This window comes from Phycodurus eques, chromosome 2, assembly GCF_024500275.1.
Source record: "Phycodurus eques isolate BA_2022a chromosome 2, UOR_Pequ_1.1, whole genome shotgun sequence".
NCBI classification, from domain to species: Eukaryota; Metazoa; Chordata; class Actinopteri; order Syngnathiformes; family Syngnathidae; genus Phycodurus; species Phycodurus eques.
Genome location: NC_084526.1, coordinates 24631528 through 24657445, shown reverse-complemented (window position 1 = coordinate 24657445; position 25918 = coordinate 24631528). Strand labels below are relative to the sequence as shown.

General features: G+C 39.8%; 1 protein-coding gene across 5 annotated transcripts in view; it reads right to left on the bottom strand.

The window, feature by feature from the left end:
* Window positions 1–25918, bottom strand: part of LOC133398795 (myocyte-specific enhancer factor 2A-like) — a 52269-nt gene that overhangs the window by 12437 nt on the left and 13914 nt on the right. For 4 of the 5 annotated variants that reach the window (XR_009768067.1, XM_061670032.1, XM_061670031.1 and 1 more), the window contains 8 exons: window positions 23028–23174; window positions 13196–13399; window positions 10247–10387; window positions 9813–9957; window positions 7744–7797; window positions 5921–6036; window positions 2859–2973; window positions 1882–1987 (listed from right to left, as the gene is read on the bottom strand). Coding sequence is in view for 4 of the 5 variants with exons in the window: in XM_061670030.1 (XP_061526014.1) it covers window positions 1882–1987; window positions 2859–2973; window positions 5921–6036; window positions 7744–7797; window positions 9813–9957; window positions 10247–10387; window positions 13196–13399; window positions 23028–23174 (1028 nt within the window). In the remaining variant the exon portion in view is untranslated. The remainder of the gene's footprint in view (window positions 1–1881; window positions 1988–2858; window positions 2974–5920; window positions 6037–7743; window positions 7798–9812; window positions 9958–10246; window positions 10388–13195; window positions 13400–23027; window positions 23175–25918) is intronic. The other variant, XM_061670035.1, reaches the window with a different exon arrangement.

Genomic DNA, 25918 nt, shown 5'->3' with positions numbered 1-25918 from the left:
GAAAAAGAACATCGTAAAATATGGTGGTGGTAGTGTAATGGTCTGGGGCTGTTTTGTTCCTTCAGGACCTGGAAGATTTTGTGTTAAATGAAATCATGAATTCTGCTGTCTCCCAAAAAATCTTCGAGGATGTCCGGTCATCTGTTTGTGACCTAAAGCTGAAGCGGACGTCGGTTCTGCAGCAGGACAATGATGCAAAACACACCAGCAAGTCCACCTCTGAATGGCTGAAGAAAAACAAAATGAAGACTTTGGAGTGGCCTAGTCAAAGCCCTGACTTGAATCCTATTGAGATGCTATGGCATGACCATAAAAATGCAGTTCATGCTCAAAAACCCTCCAATGTGGCTGAATTACAACAACTCTGCAAAAATGAGTGGGCCAAATTTTCTCCCCAGCGCTGTAAGAGGCTCACTTCCAGTTATCGCAAATGCTTGATTGCAGTTGCGACTAAGGGTGGCCCAACCAGTTATTAGTTTTAAGACGCATTCACTTTTTCACACACGGCCATGTAGGTTTGTATTTTTTTGTTCTCCCTTAATAGTAAAAAACATCGAAAAACTGCATTTTGTGTTTACTTTTGTTGTCTTTGATGAAATAAGAAATCAGGAAGGGGCAAACACTTTCACACCACTGTACTTGGTGAGGGGAACATGGTCCATAGGTTTTGTGCTGTGCCTTATGAGGGAATAATTCGAAAAATAATCATCTTAGCTCAGCTGGGGGGCTACTTAATGACATCTTTTTGTCAAACAATTATCAGGCAGTGCTGCTGCCACTAATACAAAAATTATGTTAATGGGCAATAAGCAGCTTTGGTCGGTCCTGACTGAAAGGACCGTGTGTAAATCTACTGTACCACCTGTGATGCGCATATTTATAGCGAATGCAGTGCGAGTGGCAAGTGACTACTCAACAATCTCAACTACTATTCCTACTGACAATACACAAAGTCCACGAACCAAACACCTGCAAAATTCCACAGTTCTGATGCTGAAATGAATCTGTCCCGTCTCCCACGTTAAGTGAGACTTCATATGCCTTTAGTCACATTGTTTTCAGGAATGCCATTCAAGCGTCCCCTCACTGTTAAAAGGTCAAATCAATAAAATGGTCAACCTTACCTTTGACAACTAATGATACTGGCATCTTCACAGGTCTGAATTGGGTGACCGATCCACAGTTTAATGAATGTACAGTGAACTCCCGCATGGTAGTTCTTAATTTGCAAATCCACCTATTTGAATATTTTTATGGAACCTATCCCTTGGTTATTTGCTGAATAATTCACCCATTTATGGTGTATGTTTTGAACTCTTTATGAGGTCTTAAGAAGCCACAAGATGTTGCCAAAGTGACAAATGTGGACTATTTAACATCTTTGCATTCCCGGGATGGGTTGTTAGCAGAAGCTCTGGCGAGTCTACACCACGTGTGTATGTTTTTGTTTTGTTGAACTCAATCTGTAGGATATTTTTTTAATGGCTGATGTTGTAAAATGAGTTTGAAATGGTATGGAGATAAAAAAAAACTGAGATGAAAGTTTGTTATACAGTGAACCTTAACTTATTTGCAGATTTTGTTTTTTGAGGAACGTATCCTCCGTTATTTGCTGAAAAACTTGCCTTTTTGCTGCAAGGAGAAGCTTCATTTGGTCAGGCCAAGGCTTTATCTGATAGAAAATGGGGGTTTGCTGCCATCTTGTGGCATCTATAGGTAACTACAAACATCTTAATGTGCCCATCAATTACTCACGGATTTTCACCATTTGTGACAGGTTTTGGTCCTTATTACAGTTTACCTCTTTTTATTTACCCTAAACCTAAGGTTACACCATGTGATGGTCATGCTGTTCCATGTTAAGTCTTGTTCGTGTCTTACCCCAGTGAGGTGGTCATCTGTTGTTGTTGCCATGTGGTCATGGAGTTTAAAGGTGGTCCAGTGGGAGAAGAGAAACCTGACAGTTCAGCGCTGCTCAGTTCGTAATCTGACCGCATAAAAAAATAATAAAATAAAATAAATAAATAAACATTTCATTTACACATGCAATTTCATTCTCACCATGAATGATGGGCTTTTATTATACAATATTTTCCTTTTAAAAAAATTCCTTAATTCATAGTTTTAAGTTTAAAGTATCAATAAAAGCATTTAAGTATTTTTTTTTAAATGGGACAAATTGAAAATTTTATTTTCCTAAATGTAAAGCTGCAGTAACTGCATTTAGTGATATACAAGTTTGGGATAAAAGAGCAAAAGCATTTAAATATTTAAGAAGTAAAAGGAAAAAAAATAAAATAATTCCACCCCCCCCCCCCCCCAATTAAAACAGTATAAAAACTACATTTGGTGTTTTTTTTAAAATTTGAAATAAAAGTATAGTAAAAAAAACAACATTATATTTCCCCCAATTTTAAAAACGTGTGCTAACTGCATTTAGTATTTTATTCAAGGTTTAAGTATAAAATAGTACAATTTAAAACATTTACTGTATCCTGTACAACAATTTTTTTTTCTCGATTTAAATGTGCACATACTACATTGTGTTTTTAAGTAAAAAAAAATATTAGCAGTTAAATACATTTAAACAATGACAAATGTACATATGACCTAACATTACTATAGTAATGCCTTTTTAAAAATGTATGGCTGCCCATTAACAAATACCTAATATCAGAATAATAAATGGCCAGTCCTCTCTGTAGTTGAGTAAATACAATAATACTATACACCTCTCTGTCAAAACCTTGCATTATAATAATTTCAAAGGTCGATTTTGACACTGCTATCACATTGGGTGTCATCAGATTGTGTAAGAGTGCCTACAGTATTTTACAGTACAGTGTGTGTTTAGTTACCGTTGTTGTAGGCAGAGTTGATGGTGCTGTATAGCAGGTTGTGCTGAGTCAGGCTGGGGGTGCTGATGGAGACCACCGGTGTGCTCAAAGCTGGACTTGACAGATGTTGCTCACCCTGAAAATGCATGATGATGATGAAAATCATCATCATCATAATACTAATATGTATTTAATATGAAAAAGGTGGTGTGAGGGTCCATTCTTGGGGGAAAAAAAAAATTGCCTGCGACACCAGTTTCACAAGTCGAGATGAAATTGTGTGGATGTGTCTGTCATAGCACGACACACAAAAAAGTCTCAAGGATCCATGCATGAAATTGAACAGGAAGTTGGCCATTTTGGTATGTGGCAGTCATTTTTAATTAATTCTCGCTTTTCACGTACTCTGACAAATTCCTAAATGAGCGCCAATCGGAAGCAGGTATCCTAGACAGATGGGTGACACTAAATTGTGAAGCTGGACTGCATACACCATCTAATGTGGGGGGAGCACAGGTCTAAAGTTTGCTGATGGTTTTGAAAATTGGCAATGAAAAAATACACTTAGGACAGGGTTTCTCAAAGTGTGGCACACAAAATAATCTCTGCCTAAATACAGTTCAATTTTACTGGTCTTTTAAGTTTAATGCATTTGCATCTAATATTCAAGAATGGTTTGTTTTAAATGTAAAATAAGTTACATTTTTATTTAACTTTTGCTTGCTAGACATTTTAATTGTATCATTATTTAAATACATTTTTTCCCCTGTATCTAAGCACAATAAATATTGAATCTGTGCATAATATTACAGAAGCTTACAATAATATTAAGTATATTTCTTAGGGTTAAAACCTCTCTCATTTTTAGATTAACACTTAGGCCGACTACGCTCTGGCATTTTCATGTTTGAGACATGTCTATCCGAATAAATGTTACCCAATCAGTAGCACGTATCCTAGACAGATGGGCGACGCTACTTGGTGACGCTTTAAAAAAAAAATAATTTTTTTTATACATATGCCATGGAGGCTGTGTAGGATTGCTACTTCCGATCAGGGCTCATTTTGGCAAATTCCCTGGTAGGTGTTCACCAATGTATGAGCCCAGGCAGCTTCAAACTAAAATAGCAGCCTTTTTATTTATTTCAAGGCTTGGGTCCTTGATTTTTGTTTTTTTTCATGCGTCCTATTATGACAGACATGTTCACACAATCTCCTGTGGATCGCTGACACTGGATGGTGGGGGCAAACGGTTTCTTCCTTTAACTATTGCGTTGCTGCTCTTTCTGGCCATATGGTGGCAGTATTAACACAGCTATGATATTTTCCTTTCTGACTGCCCATTGAAGAGAATATTCCAAAAGCTTTCTATAAAAATAGTCAAGGATAATAATTTTGTGTTTAACCAATAACAGTACAGACTAAAACGAGTTCAGTATAAATACTTTTTTTAATACAAAGCATAAAATAAGCATTATGAGTATTTATTTTTTTAAATAAGCGACAGGAAGCAGAAGTTTGCATCGGTTTGGTGTCATTGTGATGACCGCACCCTGGATGAGGTCATCTCTTGTTAGAGCGTACAAGCCCACGTGCTGGTGACAAATCAGAAGATATATCACACACACTCACTGATAGTGAAGTGCTTCACCCAGTGCAGATTCCTCCTTACGGACTGTAGGCGGAATTATGTAATTTGACATATTTTGTTTTATAATATCATTATTATATTTAAAATGAAAAAAAACTAACTGAATTTACTGTTTTCTTAAATGCTAGAAAATGTACAATAAATCCCCTTGATTTAAAAACAGGGATTTTATATACTTTTTATTATACTGTATATACAGTGCCGTGATAAAGTATTGGCTCCCTTCTCAAATTCTTATATACACACACAAGAAATGCGAAAGCGCACACACACATATACACACACAGTTCAAAGTTACCTGGGCCGCTGTGAAAAAGTAATGGCCCCGTAAACCTAACAACTGGTTGGGCCATCCTCAGCAGCTACAACTGAAATAAAGAGTTTTCTATAACTGGCAATTATTTTTTCACATCTCTGGGGAGATATTTGACTGTCGGTATGATGTTCTTTTTCTGAAATGCTGTGCTACATTTACGCCAGATGTAACGAGACACACACCTTCCAAAAAACTTCTCGTCAGTTCATATTATATTCTCCCAAAAATCTTGGGAATCATTCAGATGTTTTTTTTTGTTATTGTTTTTTTTAAGACCAGCCTTTTATGTTTTTTGGTCAGCAGTGTTTTTTGCCTTGCAACTCTGCCATGGACGCCATTTTTGCCCAATTTTTTCCTTATTGTTGTGTCATTAACACTCAACGTTACTGAGGCAAGTGATTCCTGGAGTTCTTTAGAAGTTGTTGTGAGTTCCTTTGTGACCTCCTGAATGAGTCATTGGTGTTCTTTGGCGTAATCTTTGTAGGCTGGCCACTGGGAAGGTTCACCACTGTTTCATGTTTTCTCCATGTGAGGATAATGGCTCTCCCTTTGGTTCGCTGAATCCTAAAGCTTTAGAAATGGCTTTTGTAACCCTTTCCAGACTGATAGATGTCAATTTATTTCTCAGCTGTTCTGGAATTTTTTTGGATCGTGTCATTTTGTTGTAGTTTTTTTTTTTTTTTTTAGATCTTTTGTCCAAATTGATTTTGTCGGGAGATAGTCTGTTTAAGTGATTTCCTGATTGAACAGGTCTGGAGGTAATCAGGGTTGGGTGTGATCAGTGAAAATTCACCAAAAATTGTGATTAGCCACAATTAATTTATGATTTAACAAGGGAGGGAATTACTTTTTCACACAGGGCCAGGAAACTTTGCATCGTCTTCTTTTCTTAACAAATGAAATCACCATTTAAAAACATTTTAATTTCACTTGGGTGAGATTTGTCTGATATTTACATCTGTTTGATGATTTGAAACAAAAAGTGGGGGAAAAAATGTAAGAATTTGAGAGGGGGGCCAATACTGTTTCACGGCAGTGTAACCAGGTCTGAAGTATGAAATAAAAGTATTTTAATGTTTTTAAAAAGCTAAACTTTAACACACACTTAACGCGTACCAGTGTGGTCATCCCGCCTTTGGACGCGGGGATGAGCACTCGCAGATCAGACTTGCGTGCCGGCGTCGGCGATTTAGGTGGGCGGATTTTTCCAGATGATTCCACAAAGCCGTTCACTAAAAACACATCACAGGAAAAGTCACACCCACGTTTAACCCTCGGCACAACTTGTAAAAGGTCAGCAGCAGCATGATGAGGATGAGTCCAGCTATTATTCATTATAGAGGAAATCACACAGAATTATTGAGCTTGATGTTACATAATTGTGACGCTCGTACGAGGTGCGGCCTTCGGGGAGGGTGAGCACGAAGACGACAAGCGGGATAAAGATATTGGTGGAAGATGACACACTTGGCTGGCATGCGCTTCACTATTCTCCTGACCAATCAGCAATGACAATAAAGACACACTGACCGCAGGAAGTCAGGGAGCTGACTTCCTCTAAGGACAAACAGAGGGACATTAGTAAGGCTGTCACGATAATTTTTTAAGACGATATATTTTCCCAAATACGATGAACGATAATGTTTTTTTTATGCCTCTGAAATCGTGAAATATAAGGCCTGCGCTTATTATTTTTGATCGTTTTATTTATTTATTTTTAAATCAGTATTGTTATTAATATTATTGTTTTTATTATACAGCAATTTCCTTTCTTGATTTTTGGAAAAGCGCTACAAGACTGTGGTTGGTCCGCTGAAGACGAGCCCTTCACCTGTAGTTCATATACGTTGACGTTCACTGTAGTCAACGACTGGCTGAATAACGTGTCCCACGTGTTAGTTTGGGACTAGCACACACAAGAACTTGGAGAGAGCCGCTAACGTTTAAAATGACTTTGCCGCGGTGGAGTGAGCTTTTTAGCTCCTTAACTCCGTAGCTTGCGGACTAGCAAACACGATAAACGGTTAACTTTCCCTTAATTGTCTCTGTTGTGTGCTACGTGCTGCACATGGAGCAAGGCTGTGGAGTATTGGACTGGAGCCAACACTGGCAAGAGTGTATCGGTCCACCAGCGTTCCATGAGCCCACTAGCGGCTAATGACACAGCCGTCAACTTTGTTGGCGACCTGTGTGATCCGCACGCCAGCTCACCACAACGCAGACAATTTCTCGAGTCCAGAAAAACTATTGTGTCCGTTTTGTTCATCGAACGATAAGTCGATATAGTAACTATCGTGACAGAACTACACGTTAGTTACCAACAAGGAGACTAACTAACCAACTAACTGATAATCGACGAACAAAGTGACATTGATTGATAAACTGATTAATCAAATTATTATCTAGCCAGCCAACTGAGAAACTGACTGACTGATTGATAGAAGTGATTTATTGACTGACTGACTAACTAACTGAACAAGTGACTGATATACATAATAATTGTATATCAGTCACTAATAATTGACCGATTGACTCATAAATAGAATGACAAATTGACGAACTAACCAACGGGCAAACTGACTACTGACTAATTGGCGAACTAAGTGGTTGCCTGACCCTTTAGCTAACTAGCTACTCATTTACAAAGTAATATACTAACTAACCAACCAACTTACTAACTACCTCACAGACAAATTTTGCAACAGCTAACTGATTTGCTGACTAACAAAATTACTAAGTAGCTAAATAATTAACTAAACTGCTGATTACTGAACCAAACAAACAACTAACTAATCAACCAGTCTCGCTGCATTATGTGGCAGAAAAGCTGAAGAGATAGTAATGCTGATTTGGTATGTGACATAACCAAAATTCAAACCGTCGAGTGTAAGTGGTGCGAGTGTGTGCATCTCCTTGTGCGACTGTTGAGAGGAACATACCATCTGGTCCAGATCCATTCTGCAGGATCAGATCAGAACTGCTTTGCATTTCACCTGAACATATACAGCAAATTAGCAACCAGGCACCACACAGTGTCAATGAATACATGCACTTGATTCATATTAAACAACTGCATCGACAAACCCCAAAATTCTAATGAAGTTGGGATATCGATGTTGCAATGATTTGCAAAACTTTTTCAACCTATATTGAATTGAATACACTACAGGGACAATATATTTAATGTTCAAACTGATAAACTGAGGACACTGATTGTTGAACCTTTGTAGGTGGAATTCTTTCCCATTTTTGCTTGTTGTACAACTTTAGTTGGTCAACAGTCCGGGGTCTCCGTTGTCCTATTTTGCATTCATCATACGCCACACATACACATATCTGCTTTTTGCAGATGATGTGGTTCTGCTGGGTTCATCAAGCCGTGACCTCCAACTCTCACTGGAGCAGTTCGCAGCTGAGTGTGAAGCGGCTGGGATGGGAATCAGCAAAAAAAATTATAAAAATTGAGAGGAGCCAGATGAGGTGGCTGGGGTATCTGATTCGGATGCCTCCCGGATGCCTCCCTGGTGAGGTGTTCCAGGCAGGTCCTACAGGGAGGAGACCCCGTGGACGACCCAGGACACGCTGGAGAGACTATGTCTTTCGGCTGGCGTGGGAACGCTCCGGGATCCCCCCGGAAGAGCTGGATGAAGTGGCTGGGGAGAAGGAAGTCTGGGCGTCCCTGCTAAAGCTACTGCCCCCGTGACCCGACCTCGGATAAGCGGTAGAAAATGGATGGATGGGCATATGCCACACATTTCAATGGGAGAGAGGTCTGGACTGCTGGGAGGCCAGTCTAGTACTTGAAAAAGCTGTTACTTGGATGGCAGCAGATATTGCTCCAAAACCTGTATGTACCTTTCAGCATTAATGGTGCCTTCACAGATGTGGAAGTTACCCATGCCCTGGCTCTACCATACCCCCATACCTCGACAGATGCTGGCTTTAGAACTTTGTACAGATAACAATCCTGATGGTCCCTTTCCTCTTTGGCCCGGAGGACAGGACGTCCATGATTTCCAAAAACAATTTTAAATGTGGACTCATCAGACCACACACACCTTTCCACTTTGTGTTAGTCAATCTCAGATTAGCGCAGGCCCAGAGAAGCCGGCGCCGTTTCTGGGTGTTGTTGATGTGTGGCTTTTGCTTTGCATGGTAGAGTTTTAACTTGCATTTGTTGATGTAGCAACCAACTGTGTTAACTGACAATGGTTTTCTCCAGTGTTTTTGGAGACCATGTGGCAATATCCTTTACACAATGATGCTGGTTTTTAATGCAGTGCCACCTGAGGGATTGAGCGTCACGGGCATTCAATGTTGGTTTTTGGCTTTGCCGCTTACATGCAGAGATTTCTCTAGAGTCACTCAATCTTTTGATGATAGTATGGACCGTAGATGATGAAATCCTTACATTTATTGCAATTGTACATTTAGAAACGTTCTTAAAGTCTTTTCTCACTCAGTTTTCCACAATGTGGTGAAACCCACTCCATCGTTTATGAATAACTGAGCCTTTCGGGTATGCTCATTTTATACCAATCATGACACTCACCTGTTTCCAATGAACCTGTTGCCCTGTGGAATGTTCCAAACAGATGTTTTTTGAGCATTCCTCAACTTTCCCAGTCTTTTGTTGCCCCTGTCTCAGCTCTTTTGGAATGTGTTGCAGGTATCAATTTCAAAATGAGAGAATATTTGCAAAAAAACAGTAACGTTCATCAGTTTGAACATTAAATATCTTGTCTTTGCAGTGTATTCAATTGAATATATGTTGAAAAGGATTTGAAAATCATTGTATTCTGTTTTTATTTACGTTTTACATAATGTCCCAACTTCACTGGAATTGGGGTTAGTACCATTTTGTGTTGTATTGAGTCCAAAATAGTTATGACGCATGCATTCGCGTGAACACATGCACACACACAGATTAACTGACTGACTAATCAAGTGACTTACTACCTGACTGACTGACAAACTACCACGTGGACCCACACACACACCCACACACCTGTGGTGGCGGTACTGGTAGACCTGTTCATCGCGTGCATGTTCCTGTGCAAGTGACCGTGCTGAGATGCCACCATCATCATTCGTCCATCACTGGTTCCCCCTCCTTCCATATGCACCAAATTCGGCTGTGGTACACTTGACGACTACACACAGGTGACACCAACATGCCAGTGACTCATGACTCAACATATGAGATGACTATCTTCACTCACGTCATTCACTGACTCAACTTAATGAAATAGCTAACTAACTAACTAGACAACCTACAGTGGATACATTCTTAAACATGGGAGAACAAGTTATGGTCCAAAGAAACTAAGGCTGAACTCTACATAACTAAGGACTCATGGGGTCTGTATTTCAGTATTTTTTAGCTACAGGGGAAGAAACTGCGGGCAAGTATTGTGGGGGAGTAGGTGTGATGTCACCCACCATCTTGTGGCTCCTGATCATGTCGTCAAAGTCGTCATTGATCTTCTTGTATTTGGCTTCAGTATTTGGCGTCAGGGCATAGGTGGCCCCATCGGCCGCATCCGGGCTGTCGCAGCCTCGTTGCTCTTTCTTGTTCAGCGCCTTGGGAAATTTAAAAAAAAAAAAAAAAAAAAAAAAAAAAAAAGAATGAAAAATACAAAAATATTTGACAATATTAAAAAATATAAAACAAAATACAAAATATTGAATGAAAATAACATTTCACTAAAATATTAGAAAATAATGGCCAGAAATGACACCACATTAGATTAGACAAATATTAGGAAAAAGTGCATACAAAATAGAATACATTTTATTTGTAATGTGCTTATATTTAAAATAAAACCATAGATTTAAAAAAAGTATTTAAAAAATACAAAATATTTCATGAAAAATATAAAACTATTTGAAAAAAATACGCCAGGGGAAAATAGAAATATTAGGAAAAGAACACAACATATGAAGGGAACAAAGTAATAAATACTGTAATAAAAAATATATACAAAAGCATATTGGAAACTAAAACCAGACAAATACACGAATGTTGCACAAAACAAAAATAGTTGTAAAAAAATATAACATGAAATACAAACTATTAGGAGAAATAAAAAATATTACAAAACTATAGAAATATTACAAAAAAATATAAAAATATTAGACAAACATAAATAGACAAAAATACAACAAATTAGAAAATAATAAAAACAGAAAAACTACACCAAATGTTAGTTAAAATTATTAACATACAAAATATTTGACAAAATACATAAATATTAGAAAATGATATCAAATAGATAAAAAACACCCAATGTCAGCTGAAAAACACAAATATATTTTTTAAATTTCACATATATGAGGAAAAAGGACTCAATTTTAAATAATGATGCATTTTACTTGTATTTACTTAAAATAAAGTCCTTAGTGTCGTCCAATAAAATCAACCGAGCGATGGCTCGTAACTTGGAAAACTCTTAAGTTGGCGCTCTTGTCAGTCAAGGTATCACTGTATTAACCATTTCAAATGTTTTCTGGGTAAACTGTTAATCCTATTTCCTACATGACTCCAATGTCTGGTGTTTTGATTGCAGTTGTGACACGTGATGATGCAGCGGCGTGGGTAAAGTTGTCTTTCCTGGCGTGACAAAACAATCTTGCGCTGAATGGTTAGCAAATGCTTTTACGACGACGACGCGGGCTGGAGTCAAATGTCAACGCTTTGCAAACATTTCCATCCGCCATGTAAACCACGTCCGGGCGTCATGCTAACAAGTGATACACGCAAGCAAATGAAGCAGAGAGCAGTTGACACAGGTGCCTTCTTGTGGTTAGCACCAGTTTAACGGCTAAATCGCTTACAAGAGCAAGGGTTCGCAATGTATGGCCTGGGGATCACATAGCTCCGTTCTTTAATCCAGCCCAAAGGACATTGACATTATTGAGAGTCCTCCATTATTTGTTGTATTAATTTAGCTTTCTTTTCTGTTAAAGTTGTTTTATTAAAATGTATTTACTAATGTTATTTTTCTATTTACCTATCTAATTAAATAATTCGCAAATATATTCATGGTTATTCACCAAAAAAAAGAAAAAAAATCAGTAAGATAAACAAACTGGCATATAAATTTAATATTTTATTTTATTACGAAGTAATTGATTACTGAATTATCCATCAATCCATTTTCCTTACTGATTATTCTCACCAGGGTCGCAGGCGTGCTGGACTCTATCTCAGCTGACTCTGGGCGAGAGGCGGGATACACCCTGAACTGGTTGCCAGCCAATCGCAGGGCACATAGAAACAAACAACCATTCGCACTCACATTCACACCTACGGGCAATTTAGAGTCTTCAATCAACCTAACATGCATGTTTTTGGGATGTGGGAGGAAACTTGAAATTTGAAGGTCCTTAGAACTGTGAGGCAGGTGTGGTAACCTGTCGGCCACTGTGCCGCCCCAATTATTCATGCGTTCATTCATTCATCTTCCGTACCGCTTATCCTCATTAGGGTGGCGGGCGTGCTGGAGCCTATCCCAGCTGACTCTGGGCGAAAGGGGTACACCCTGAACTGGACAACAGCCAATCGCAGGGCACATAGAAATAAACAACCATTCGCACTCACATTCACACCTACGGGAAATTTAGAGTCTTCAATCAACCAAACATGCATGTTTTGGGGATGTGGGACCCACCCAGGCACGGGGAAAACATGCAAACTCCACACAGGCGAGGCCGGATTTGAACCCGGGTCCTTAGAACTGTGAGGCAGATGTGCTAACCAGTCGGCGGCCGTGCCGCCCCACCCCAATTGTTGAATTGTAATTAAATTAATTACAAATAACAGTTAAAGCACGAGAATAAAATTTTATTAAAAGTATTTTATATGTATTTATTATTTTTGGATTTGTATTTATTGATATAATTTAATAATAGGTTAAATAATTTATTACCCTACTGAGGATAAGCGGTAAAGGAAATGGATGGATGGATAACACTTTTTTACTATTAATTCTTTTGTATTATTTTGTATTAAATGATCTCTTGAAATTGTTGTTTAATCGACTGATTGTAAGTTATAAAATACAAAAATATTAGCAAAAATACATATATATTAAAAAATTGTGTATTTAATTCATTAAGTAATTGGGTAATATAATTATTGTTAAATATTAATCATAATTAATTATAAGTAAAATTTAAGAAAAGCAGCAAGTTTATTTGTAATGCCCTTAATCACAAAGGTTTTAACCTTATCTATGAATAATGTGGCCCCCAAATGTCCATTTTTAAACGCAAATGTGGCCCTTTAACACAAAAGTTTGTCCACCCCTGTACGACAGACACAGTGGAACCTTTCCACTGCCTCGAAAGTGGCACAAAAAGACATTGATGTAAAGGATAAAGTCCAACCTCAACGATGTCAGAGTTGGTCCTGCTTTCGTGGGGCTCGTTGTACTCGGTGTACTTGAGCAAGACCTTGTCCATGTCGGTGCTGGCGTACTGGAACAGCTTGTTGGAGCTGTTGAAGACGATCAGGGCGATCTCGCAGTCGCACAGCACGCTCAGCTCATACGCTTTCTTCATCAGCCCAAATTTTCTCTTCATGAACGTCACCTGCACGGACACACGCCCCATTTAATGATTACAGGTATTATTTTTACATGAAGTGTAATTTTCCAGTGATAATCAGCAGAGTGAATTACCATTTTTATATTCCATGACATTTTAGGACCTATGAATATAAGATTTATTTATTAATAAATTAGTTTATGTGACATTTTAAAGCCCTGAGATCAGTGGATTTAGTCATTATATTGCATGTCCTGTTTAAGACCTGTAAATGTCAGCTTTTATTCCTCTTATTAATATTGCATAATTTTTGGGACCTGTAAATGGCAGATTTAATTCTTATTCTTACATTACAGTGCTGTAAAAAAGTATTGAACCCCTTCTCAAATTCTTATATTTTTGCATAGTTTCAAACAAATGTAAATAGCAGACAAATATAACCCAAGTTAAATTAAAATGTTGTTTTTAAATGGTGAGTTCATTTATTAAGGAAAAAAAAAGCTATTCAAAGTGACCTGGCCCCGTGTGAAAAAATAATAAACCCCTTGTTAAATCATGAATTAATTGTGGCTAATCACAATTTTTGGGAAATTTTCACTGATCATACCCAAGCCTGATTACCTCCAGACATGTTCAATCAAGAAATCATTTAAACAGAAGCTGTCCCGACAAAATCAAAATGACACAATGCAAAGAAATTCCAGAACAGTCAAGAAAGAAAGTAATTGCTCTATCAGCCTGCAAAGGGTTACAAAATCCATTAATAATGCTGTCGGATTCCAGCAAACCATGAGGAGAGTCATTATCCTCACATTGAGAAAACATGGAACAGTGGTGAAACTTCCCAGCAGTGACTGGCCTACATAGATTACACCAAGACAACAGCAATGACGCATCCAGGAGGACACAAAGGAACTCAGGACAACCTCTAAAGAACTGCAGGCCCCCCTTGCCTCAGTTAAGGTCATGTTCATGACACAACAATCAGGAAGAGACTGGGGAAAAATGGCATCCATGGCAGAGTTCCAAGGTGAAAACCACTGCTGGCCAAAAAGTACATAAAGGCTCATCTTACCTTTGCAAAAAAACATCTGAATGATTCCCAAGACTTTTGGGAGCATATAATATGGATTGATGAGATTAAAGTTGAGCCTTTTGGAAGGTGTGAGTCTCGTTACATCTGGCGTAAATGTAGCACAGCATTTCAGAAAAAGAACATCATACTGACAGTCAAACATGGTGGTGGTAGTGTGATGGTCTTGGACTGCTTTGTTTCTTCAGGACCTGGACAACTTGCTGTGATTGATGGAACCATGAATTCTGCTCTTTTACAGAAAATCCTGAAGGAGAATGTTCAGCCATTAGTTTGTGAAACGCACTTGGTTTCTGCAGCAGGATAACAATCGAAAACACACCAGAAAGTAAACTTCTGAATGGCTTAAAAAAACAAAATGAAGGTTTGGGAGTGGCCTGGTCAAAGTCCATACTTGAATCCGATTGAAATGCAGTGGCATGACCTTAAAAAGGCTGTTCATGCTCAAAAACCCTCCATTTTTTCTAAATTTTAACAATTCAGCAAGGAAGAGTGGGCCAAAATATCTCCACAGAGATGTGGAAAACTCTTTGCGAGTTATGGAAAATGCTTGATTTCAGTTCTTGCTGCTGAGGTTGGCCCAACCAGTTATTAGGTTTTTTTCTTAATAATTGAAATCAGGATTTAAAAACAGCATTTTAAGTTCACTTGGGTTATATTTGTCTGATATTTACATTTGTTTGATGATCTTAAACAAAGTGGGGAAACTATGCAAAAATATAAGAATTTGAGACGGGCACCAATACTTTTTCACGGCACTGTACTGTATCTGTCTTTTAGGGACTTATAAACAGCCAATTCAATTATTATATTACACATTTACGTTTTAGAACCTATGATTGGCATAATTAATTCTTCATATATGTCAATTTCAAGACCAATGACTGGCGGATTTAATTTGTATTCTTGTCATTATATTATATTAATTTTTAACAGCCATAATTGGTGGATTTAATTATTATCATATAATCCATAATTTGTAGGACCTACTATCATCTGTTTTAATTGTTATTATTATATTAGAATTTTTAGGACCTATGAATGGCTGATTCAATTCTTATTATTAATGTCAACTTTAAGGATAATTAAAACCTTAAGTTTTGGAAAATCTAACTTTTAAAAGAAAATGTTAAGGTTTTGCTGACATCCTGATCAAGAACACGTGTTGTCTACAAGCAACACAGAGATGAGTCGAAAAAAAAGAGACGCTAAGAAAAGCGGAAGGCCAAGTCTGTAAAATTAGGTGAGGAGAACATAAATAAACATCAGCCTACATCCAGCATAGCCAAGACAAACTATTATGGGATGTAAACCCCACCACATCCCTTGCCCCAGCACCCATGCCTTTCTCCCCACACCACAGCAAACAAGATGGGATTATTATTGGTAGTAATATCCATCCATCCATCCATTTTCTTGCGCTTATTTGAGGCCGGGTCACGGGAGCAGTAGCTTTAGCAGGGAAGCCCAGACTTCCCTCTCCCCAGCCACTTCATCCAGCTCTTACGGGGAGGCACGGAGGCATTCCCAGGCCAGCCAGGAGACATAGTCTCTTCAGCGTATCCTGGGTCGTCCTCGGGTCTCCTCACGATGGGACATGCACGAAACACCTCACCAGGGAGGCGTCCAGGAAGCATCCTAATCAGATGCCCTAGCCACCTCATCTGGCTCCTCTCAATGCGGAGGGGCAGCGGCTCTTCTTTGAGCCCCTCCCGGATGACTGAGCTTCTCATCCTCTCTCTAATAGAGAGCCCGGACACCCTGCGGAAGAAAGTCATTTCGGCCGGTTGGATCCGGGATCTTTTGTTCACAATCCACAGCTTGTGATCATAGGTGAGGGTAGGAACCAGACACGCAAACACCAAAGGCATGAAAAAGGTGACAGATCAAAAAACAAAAAACACATTGTAGGGGTGTCAGGGCGATCCCCGGGCCCCCACAGAGAATTTTTGGGATTTTAACATAAATTAAACAATCTGGAAGTTTGCATGTTCTCCCCGTGCCTGCGTGGGATTTCTCCGGGCACTCCAGTTTCCTCCCACATCCCAAAAGCATGCACGTTAATTGAAAACTCTAAATTGCCCGTAGGTGTGAATGTGAGTGTGAATGGTTGTTTGTTTCTATGTGCCCTGCGATTGGCTGGCAACCAGTTCAGGGTTTACCCCGCCTCCTGCCCGATGATAGCTGGGATAGGCTCCAGCACGCCCGCGACCCTAGTGAGGAGAAGCGGCTCAGAAAATGGATGGATTGATGGATCCGTAAACTAATAAGATAATTGTAGGCGCGTTTCCTAATTAATACAAGATGTACTAGCGGATCAGCTCTTGTCGCCGACGTTACGTGTGCTTTGCGGTTCCGCTGGGAGCACAACCTCAACACAAAAATACAAAAGACTAGTGCAACAACTACGACACTGGCTGATCTGATGAGCAAAACATTTTGCTTAAACGTATGAGTAGAAATAGAGGATGTCTGCTCCAGAGGTGGGTAGAGTAGCCAAATATTGTACTCAAGTAAGAGTACTGTTACTTGACGATAATGTGACTCAAGTAAAAGTAGTCCTCCAAAAAAATTACTTGAGTCATTATTTCACTGTGTACTTTTTACTCAAACTCAAGTACTGAGTAAATAGTCAGTAACTTCAGATTTGTTTTAACCACAGCATGAACATCAATCAAATAAAAAATAATAAAATCAAATGTTTTTTACTGCAAGGTGTTTCCTCAAGTTATAAGTGGGCTGAAATATCCATGTTTGGGCAGATAGTGCCAGACAAATACAATACATGAAAGCTGTTGTTTTTGTTCATCTAAATGTAAACACGAGTAGTGCACTGGTGCCTTCATGGTAACGCCGACCTTCGCAAAATGGCACCCACGTAGGCACGACAATCAGCCGGGCTGTTTATCTAGTGTTAATACCTCTGCCCGGGAAGCCCAATAGAAGACGTGTGAGGTTGTGACTTTCTTGTGTTGTTTGAATGGTGAACTAGACTTAAACTGGATTGGCGCAAATAGCGCCCAATGAAGTCGAAGTCTCATGCACGAAATAGTTGATAAATAAGCAATAATTTATCAATTTAAGTAGAGAGTGACATTTAGATCATTGAAACGGAGTAAAAAGTACCGTTACTTCTTAACAGCTGAAGCGGCGGAAGTGTTTTTTCTGGTGTCGTCAACTCCTGTGACTCCCAGTCAGTCTAGTGGAGCGCTCATCACACAACAACATTTACAGATTTTGGAACTCGGTGCACACATAAGGCGTGCCACACTATAAGGCGGCCCGTCCATTTTGGAGAAAAGTTAAGACTTTTAAGTGCGCCTTATGGTCTTGAAAATACGGTAGTCAAGAAGTGTTGTGAAAATGTCCTGTTGTTGCAGCAGTTCAATCACCTGGTGTGTCAGCGAGACATATCCTTTTGTGCTTTCACATCTGCCTTTCGTGGTGGGAAACAGCAGAGTTTTCCCCAAAAGACAAACAACCGACATGCAGGTACCGTGAAGGCACTAGCTCGTCGGTAGCCAACTAGCCATTTCCGTTAGCAACACGTAGCAACAAAAACAGTTTGAATGTAAAAGTTAGCTTTGCGGCAAAACTTGCGCTTGATCTGGATTAAGTCTGGCGAGCCGTCAGTGCGACGGCGCTGCCCGCGTACGTCACTTCTAGGCGACACACAGGGCAGAAGAACGTGCGTCACACGCTTGCTACAAGCAACACATGGGGCGGTCAGTGCGCATTTATAACGCAGGAATTTGCATACACAACCCGCGCCGTGGCACATTAACCGTTTTTCTTCGATTATAATGTTTTTATGATCGTGAGAAGCCAAAATCGAAATCACGATTACATTTCGATTAATCACCCAACCCTACTATATAGTGCCCTCACGGCATCCCACAATGCATTTTGAAAAATAGGACGCAACCGATGGTCACCACAAAAGCAATACATCTCATGATGCATTGTTAGTAACACAGAAAAATTATTTTCTGTTTCCATTTCCAGCATATTGTTTGATTTTCGTTATGAGACAACTTCATGATGAGTTTTGGGATGGTTAATAGAACAGAATAGAATGGAATGGAAGAGAATAAAATTCCACTGAGGTGGAAAATTTTCTGGCTAACCAATTGTCTGGCTAACCAACAAAAAAGTACAGATATTATTGACATATGATATATTACAATCAAAGCAAAACATAATACATGAAAAACGGAATTAAGACGTGTTGGATGAAAATAAGAATAAAAGTACAATAACATCTATTTAATTTAATATAATAAAAGCAGGCGGAACGGTGGGCAACTGGTTAGCACATTAACTGAAGATGCTAAATTGCCCACAAGTGTGAATGTGAGTGGGAATGGCTGTTTGTTTATATGTGCCCTGCGATTGGCTGGCGACCAGTTCAGGGTGTAAAGATAGCTGGGATAGGCTCCAGCACGCCCGTGACCCTAGTGAGGTTAAGCGGTACGCAAAATGAATGAATTAATGAATAATTAAAGCAACACATCACAACACGAATGGACTTAAATTGCTTTGTTTGAATTGATTTTGTAAAATACACTCAGCTTAAAACTATATCACAATTTGTTTAATTGTTTAATATTTATTACCGGATCAGCTGATATGGATCGGGAATGTGGATAGGGGTGAATAGGTGCAATTTACAGTGAATACTTGTTCGATGACAGAAAAAAAATCACGAGGAAGTGAGTTCACGAATGGTGAACCATGAATCAGCTGCGTTCACTGCACTGCATTCTGTGCATCTGCTTTGCACAAGCTCTCCTCTTTTTAAGACAACTTCCCTTCATTTCTCACATACGCTCCCATCAGGTTCTGGCAAAAAAAAATAACAAAACGCTGCACTAATAGACAGATAAAGCAACGTTCCCAGAATAGGGAAGTAGGAGCTCAGCACACAGCCTCCTCCAGTCATGGAGACGCGCCGGTCCAGACGTGCAAACATTAAACACAAACACATATTTATTTCCCCAGCCGCGTGGCTATTTACAGCGCCACCACCTCGCTCGCAGACAGGCCGCTGTTTGTTGCCCGATATATTTAGCCAATCCCAGTCGCACCGCGTGGGATTCCAGCGGGCGGCGGCAGGCGACGCGACGCTTGCCAGTAGACAGCCGGGAGAGAAGAAGGCAGAGCTGTGCGTCGCGCCCTGAAAATGACAGGGTGCCGTCCGGTCCCGGCTAACCCCAAATTGCCATCTTCACCACTGAAAATGTTGACAGTCCACAGAAGGAACCTTGAGGGATTCCTTTGCAAAGCCCAGAGTATTTGCTATACTATTTTTAACAGTAACATCAACAAGTTAATTGGTGCCAAAACCACATGTAATAATGTTTACATTATGTGCATATCTGAATCGACTGACATTTGTTTACATGTGCGTATGTGATATTAAGTATTTGTGAATTGACAGAATTGTGTACTTGTACACACTATGCGTATGGGGAAGGACAACATTTGTGAACATTATGGGTTCTATTTTCGTAGACTGTGCCACATGCGCCGGAGAGCAAATGGTGGCGTAACTGGATTTTCGTGTAAGCGCAAGGCTCGCTGGCGTTTTTGCCAATATGGCAGACCGGTCTGCACCAAGATGGGCGTACTGGCGCAACAAGGGCGTATCTTTTGCTATCCGCCGGCGCATGTGACAATTTGATGAATGAAAGTCGGTCTAAACTTACACCTGCTCTCACCACCGTCTAACTTTTGGCGCAAGGTAGATTGCTGGTCCAACGCGATTTTGGTGAATTTGATTGAGGTCCAGATATGCGAGCGCCCCAGACGTGTGGTGCATCAGACGAGTTTCATTCAGAAATATGTGAACAGCGAACAGGGAACCCTCTGAATCATTGTAGAAAGCATTTCATCGAATGCATCATCATCATCATTATTATAATTTTTTTGAAATCATCCCACTGGCCGGCACACACGATGGCGCATGGGTGGGGTTAGATTCATGAGATCCGCAGACATATTTAAGCCGCCCGCGGTTATCACCAGCTCATCCCGTATTTAATCACAGTCTTGTATTGTCCACACTGGCCAAGTGGTAATGCTCCACATAGCAGGGCGCAGACAGCCCCTTTTTTAAATACGCCGACTGCGTGCATCTACCAAATTACGAAAATTCCACGCAGTTGCGCTGGATGTACATCGGTCGAGAATGTTTAAAAAAAAAAAGAAAAAAAAAGAAAACGCTAACTAAAATGACATTTTACGTTTACAAAACTAACTATAATTACAGCGAAAATATCCTTTGCTATCGTCTGTCAATTAATTTCAGCATTGATTTTAGATGTATTTATTTCAGATAAATAAATAGATACAGAACTGATCCGGAAGGAAGGTCGAACAGGTATTTACTGTGCGTCGCCTAGAAGTGATGTCATCGGGCAGCGCCGTCGTATTGACTGCTCACCAGACTGACGATTTTGCAGCGAAGCTAACTTTCACGTACAATCTGTTTTTGTTGCTACGTGTTGCTAACGGAAACGGCTAAGACGGCTACTGACTAGTTAGTGCCTTCACAGAGACTGCATGTCGCTGTTACCCGCCACGAAAGGCAGATGTGAAAGCAAACAACAGGTTTTGTTCTCGCTAACAAAGCAGGTGATTGAACTACTGCCAACAACCCTTCAGCAGAAAAACTTGAAAAGCTTTGTCACAATAATCATGGACTCTAAAAAAAAAAAACACACACAAAAAAAACCAGATGGTTATTCATCTGTTAGAAAGTTCTTTTATTTATTTATTTATTATTATTATTTTTTTTAAAGGTCATTTTTGTTGATTTTTTCTTACACAATACTTTTTTTAATGTCAGCCTTGACAAACACCCCAAATAAAAAAAACTAAGACTAATACTGAATGAATGAATGACGCATTTAAAAAAAGCAAAAAAACTAATAAACACTAACAAACCTGTTCCAAAAACTAATTAAAACTAACTGAATTCGAAAAAGAATAGTAAAAACGAAATAAAAATTAACAATAATCGAAAATCCAAAGCTAAAATCCAAAACTATTATATCCCTGGAATGGACAGACATGTATATTATTGTCTCAGTTCGAATGTAAATGGACGGGTTTATCTCACATGTGTGAGTTGACCGACCTGTTTACATTGTGTGGATATGAGAATGGACAAACAGCAGTCAATTTATTTTGTTTCAATCATGCTGTCCAAAAATAGCGGTTCGTAGGACGCATGCTCATTGTTTTTGTCGGGCACTTATTTTCTCATTGGGGTGATGTCAGCGTAAATGTGATGTCATGTTTGTTGTATTTCCACCGACGTAGTTGAGCATTATGTGACACTTCCGACATACCGTTGTACTTTTGTCTGTGACACGCTTGCCATCTGGGACATACTTAATACTAAAACCAAAGTAGTTCCAACAGCCAAATTTGAAGGATGGTGGAGGATTTTCAATATCAGGAGGGTCTATGGAACTAGCCATGTTGCAACGGCGTATTAGCTTCTGTCTCAGCAGCTTTTATTAATTCCTCAATACAATATATTATTCATTCATTCATTCATTCATTCATCTTCCGTTCCGCTTATCCTCACTAGGGTTGTGGGCGTGCTGGACCCTATCCCAGCTATCTTCGGGCAAGAGGCGGGGTACACCCTGAACTGGTCAACAGCCAATCGCAGGACACATAAACAAACAACCATTCGCACTCACATTCACACCTAAAATATATTATATATACTATATTATTATAACGGCGGACGACTGGTTAGCACGTCTGCCTCGCAGTTCTGAGGACCTTGGTTCAAATCCCGGCCCCGCCTGTCTGGAGTTTGCATTTTCTTCCAGTGCCTGCGTGGGTTTTCTCCGAGTGCTGCGGTTTCCTCCCACATCCCAAAAACATGCATGGTAGGTTGATTGAAGACTCTAAATTGCCCTTAGGTGTGAATGTGAGTGTGAATTGTTGTTTGTTTCTATGTGCTCTGCGATTGTCCTGCGACCAGTTCAGGGTTTACCCTGCCTCTCGCCCGAAGATAGCTGGGATAGGCTGCAGCACACCCGTGACCCTAGTGAGGATGAGCGGTAAGGAAAATGGATGGATGGATATTATCATAACTGTTTTTTTCCCCATCACAGTTACATTAGCTTTAATAGATGAAAGGCCCCAGACAGGTCTCTACACACACGTTTATAAAAAAAATAATAATATTAATAATAATAATTGACAAAGGGGTACCTTGGGCATCAAGGGCAAAAGGGCAGGTGGCCGGGTACCTAAAGCCCCCCACTCTGCAACGCCCCTGGTTTACATTATGTGTGTACGTGAATGGACGTGTATTTGATAGCAAGACATGTTTATATTATGTGTGTATGAGAATATGTCTTTTTGTGAAGGGAAGGACAGATGTTGAAACGATGAGATTATGTGACTGGACAGATGTTTATTTCATATGAGTATGTGAATGGACAGATCGATGTTTACACTGTACGTAAATGGACGGACATTTGTTTAAATATGTATAGTATGTAATATAGCGCATGTCAGCCTCCAGTGCAAACTTTAGGGGTAGGCGCTAACCTGCCGATTCCTCTCGTCCACGATGCGGGTGATCTGGATCTTCTTCCGCCCCATCTCCAGAAAAAAAATATTTGCGCTAACAGCAAGACGGAGAACAATGAGCGTGTCGAGGTGGTCCTTAAAACATGGTCCCAATGGTGGCGTAACCTGTCCAGACACACACAACATAGTGACGATATGGTAGAAAAAGACAGATCAAACATTGTGGATATTTGCTCAAAAAATATCCCCCAAATGATCAACAAACATTGATGACCACATTACAATAGGGTCATATAGGCTTAAAATAAAATCTCAGACTTTTTTTCATCCATCCATCCATCTTCTGTACCGCTTATCCCCTCACAAGGGTCATGGGCGTGCTGGAGCCTATCCCAGCGATCTTCGGGCGGGAGGCAGGGTATACCCTGAATTGGTCGCCAGCCAATCACAGGGCACATATAGACAAACAACAATTCACATTCACACCTACGGGCAATTTAGATCTTCAATCAACCTACCACGCATGTTTTTTTCTCATTAAAATCCAATTTTTAATTCATATATTTTTTCCCACTTGACTTACACAAAAAATAAATGAAAAGTGGCCTCATTCACTCATAAATGCGTAGATGTTCTTACTCTGCGCACAAGTTGAGCGTATACCCGAAATCACTGTCTGATTCACGACACGTGCATACCGGACAACTTTATTTGCACCACCATGCGTGTATTAGTGAACCAGAATTCATTCTAAATGCCACGGTCATACCCGCGAGCTGCAATCTGTATAAACTTCACCCCTTTAGCCAATAAAAGTTGTGAGACATGGCACCAAAACATTCAGAACTGTTTAAATATTTATCCTATTTTCAAAATGTTTATATTGGAAAGCTTGCTAAACACAGAAACTGACAACATATAATAATCACATTAATCATTTTTCATTAGTTTCAAAGTTAAATTAGAGAAGGCTGCATAAAAAACATGCATAGAAAAAATAAAGTGCAGAGAATTAACAAACACTGCACAAGTTGTTAAACTAGATAGTAAGGGAGAAATATATTACAGCAATGAGGCGTTTGTAGTTGATAAAATTTAAGAAATCAGCATTGGAAGCAACAGAAAATATATAAGCCATGCCACTCGGAGTTAAGTCATAAGCAAGCCAATGGCGAAGTGTGCCTCTGTCCTTTTTGACAATTGACAACTGTCAAGTTCGGGGAATGTTCGTGATTTGTAGCGCGCATGATCAATTTGAAAACTATAAAGCCTTGGATAAATACAAGCGGTTTGATGACTTTTCCAGGTGTGCCATTAAAGCATGAACTCATGCAAACTGCTCATTGCGTGACAAAAAAAATGACCCTAAAAACATCCAAAATCTCTTTACAATTCAATACATTTACTGTATTACAAAACTAAATGAACAGACAAATCTGTGGACTAGAAATGGTGGAACTTTTTTTTTTGCCCCAGCATCACCTTCCACAGAAATAATGGAAATTAAAAAAAATATTTACAACACGTCTTTACATACTGTAATTTCTCATGTATAATACACACTTTTTTCACCCAAAAAAATTTCAGAAGTCAATGGTACGCATTATACATACAGTGGGTACGGAATGTATTCAGATCCCCTTAAATGTTTCACTCTTTATTATCTTACAGCCATTTGCTAAAATCATTTGTTAATTTTCTTGCCTCATTAATGAACACACGGCACCCCATGTTGACAGAAAAAAACAGAATTATTGAAATATTTAACTTGGGTGCTGTCGATTTCTTCTGATCATCCTTGAGACGGTTCTACACCTTCATTGGAGTCCAGCTGTGTTCGATTTTACTGATTAGACTTGATTAGGAAAGTCACACACCTGTCTGTATAAGACCTTACAGCTCACAGTGCATGTCAGAACAAATGAGAATCATGGGGTCAAAGGAACTGCCTGAAGAGCTCAGAGACAGAATTGTAGAAAGGCACAGATCTGACCAAGGTTATAAAAAAAATTCTGCCGCACTTAAGCTTCCTAAGAGCACAGTGGTCTCCATAATCCTTAAAAGGAAGACGTTTGGGACGACCAGAACCCTTCCTCGAGCTGGCCGTCCGGCCAAACTGAGCAATTGGGGGAGAAGAGCCTTGGAGAGAGAGGTAAAGAAGAACCCAAGGATCATTGTGGCTGAGCTCTAAAGATGCAGTCGGGAAAGAGGAGAAGGTTCTAGAAAGTCAACCGTCACTGCATCCGTCCACCAATCGGGGCTTTATGGAAGAGTGGCCCGACGGAAGCCTCTCCAAGACACATGAAAGCTCGCATGGAGTTTGCTAAAAAAACACCTGAAGGACTCCAAGATGGTGAAAAATAAGATTCTCTGTTCTGCTGAGACGAAGATAGAACCTTTTGGCCTTAATTCTAAGCGGTATGTGTGGAGAAAACTAGGCACTGCTCATCACCTGTCCAATACCGTCCCAACCATAAAGCATGGTGGTGGCAGCATCATGCTGTGGGGGTGTTTTTCAGCTGAAGGGACAGGGAGACTTGTTGCAATCGAAGAAAAGATGAATGTGGCCAAGTACAGGGATATCCTGGACAAAAACCTTCTCCAGAGTGCTGAGGACATCAGACTGGGCCGAAGGTTCACCTTCCGATAAGACAATGACCCTAAGCACACAGCTAAAATAACGAGGGAGTGGCTTCAGAACAACTCTGTGACTGTTCTTGAATGGCCCAGCCACAGCCCTGACAAACCCAATTGAGCATCTATGGAGAGACCTGAAAATGGCTGTCCACCAACGTTCACCATCCAACCTGACAGAACTGGAGAGGATCTGCAAGGACGAATGGCAGAGGATCCGCAAATCCAGGTGTAAAAAACGTGTTGCTTCATTACCAAACAGACTCATGGCTGTA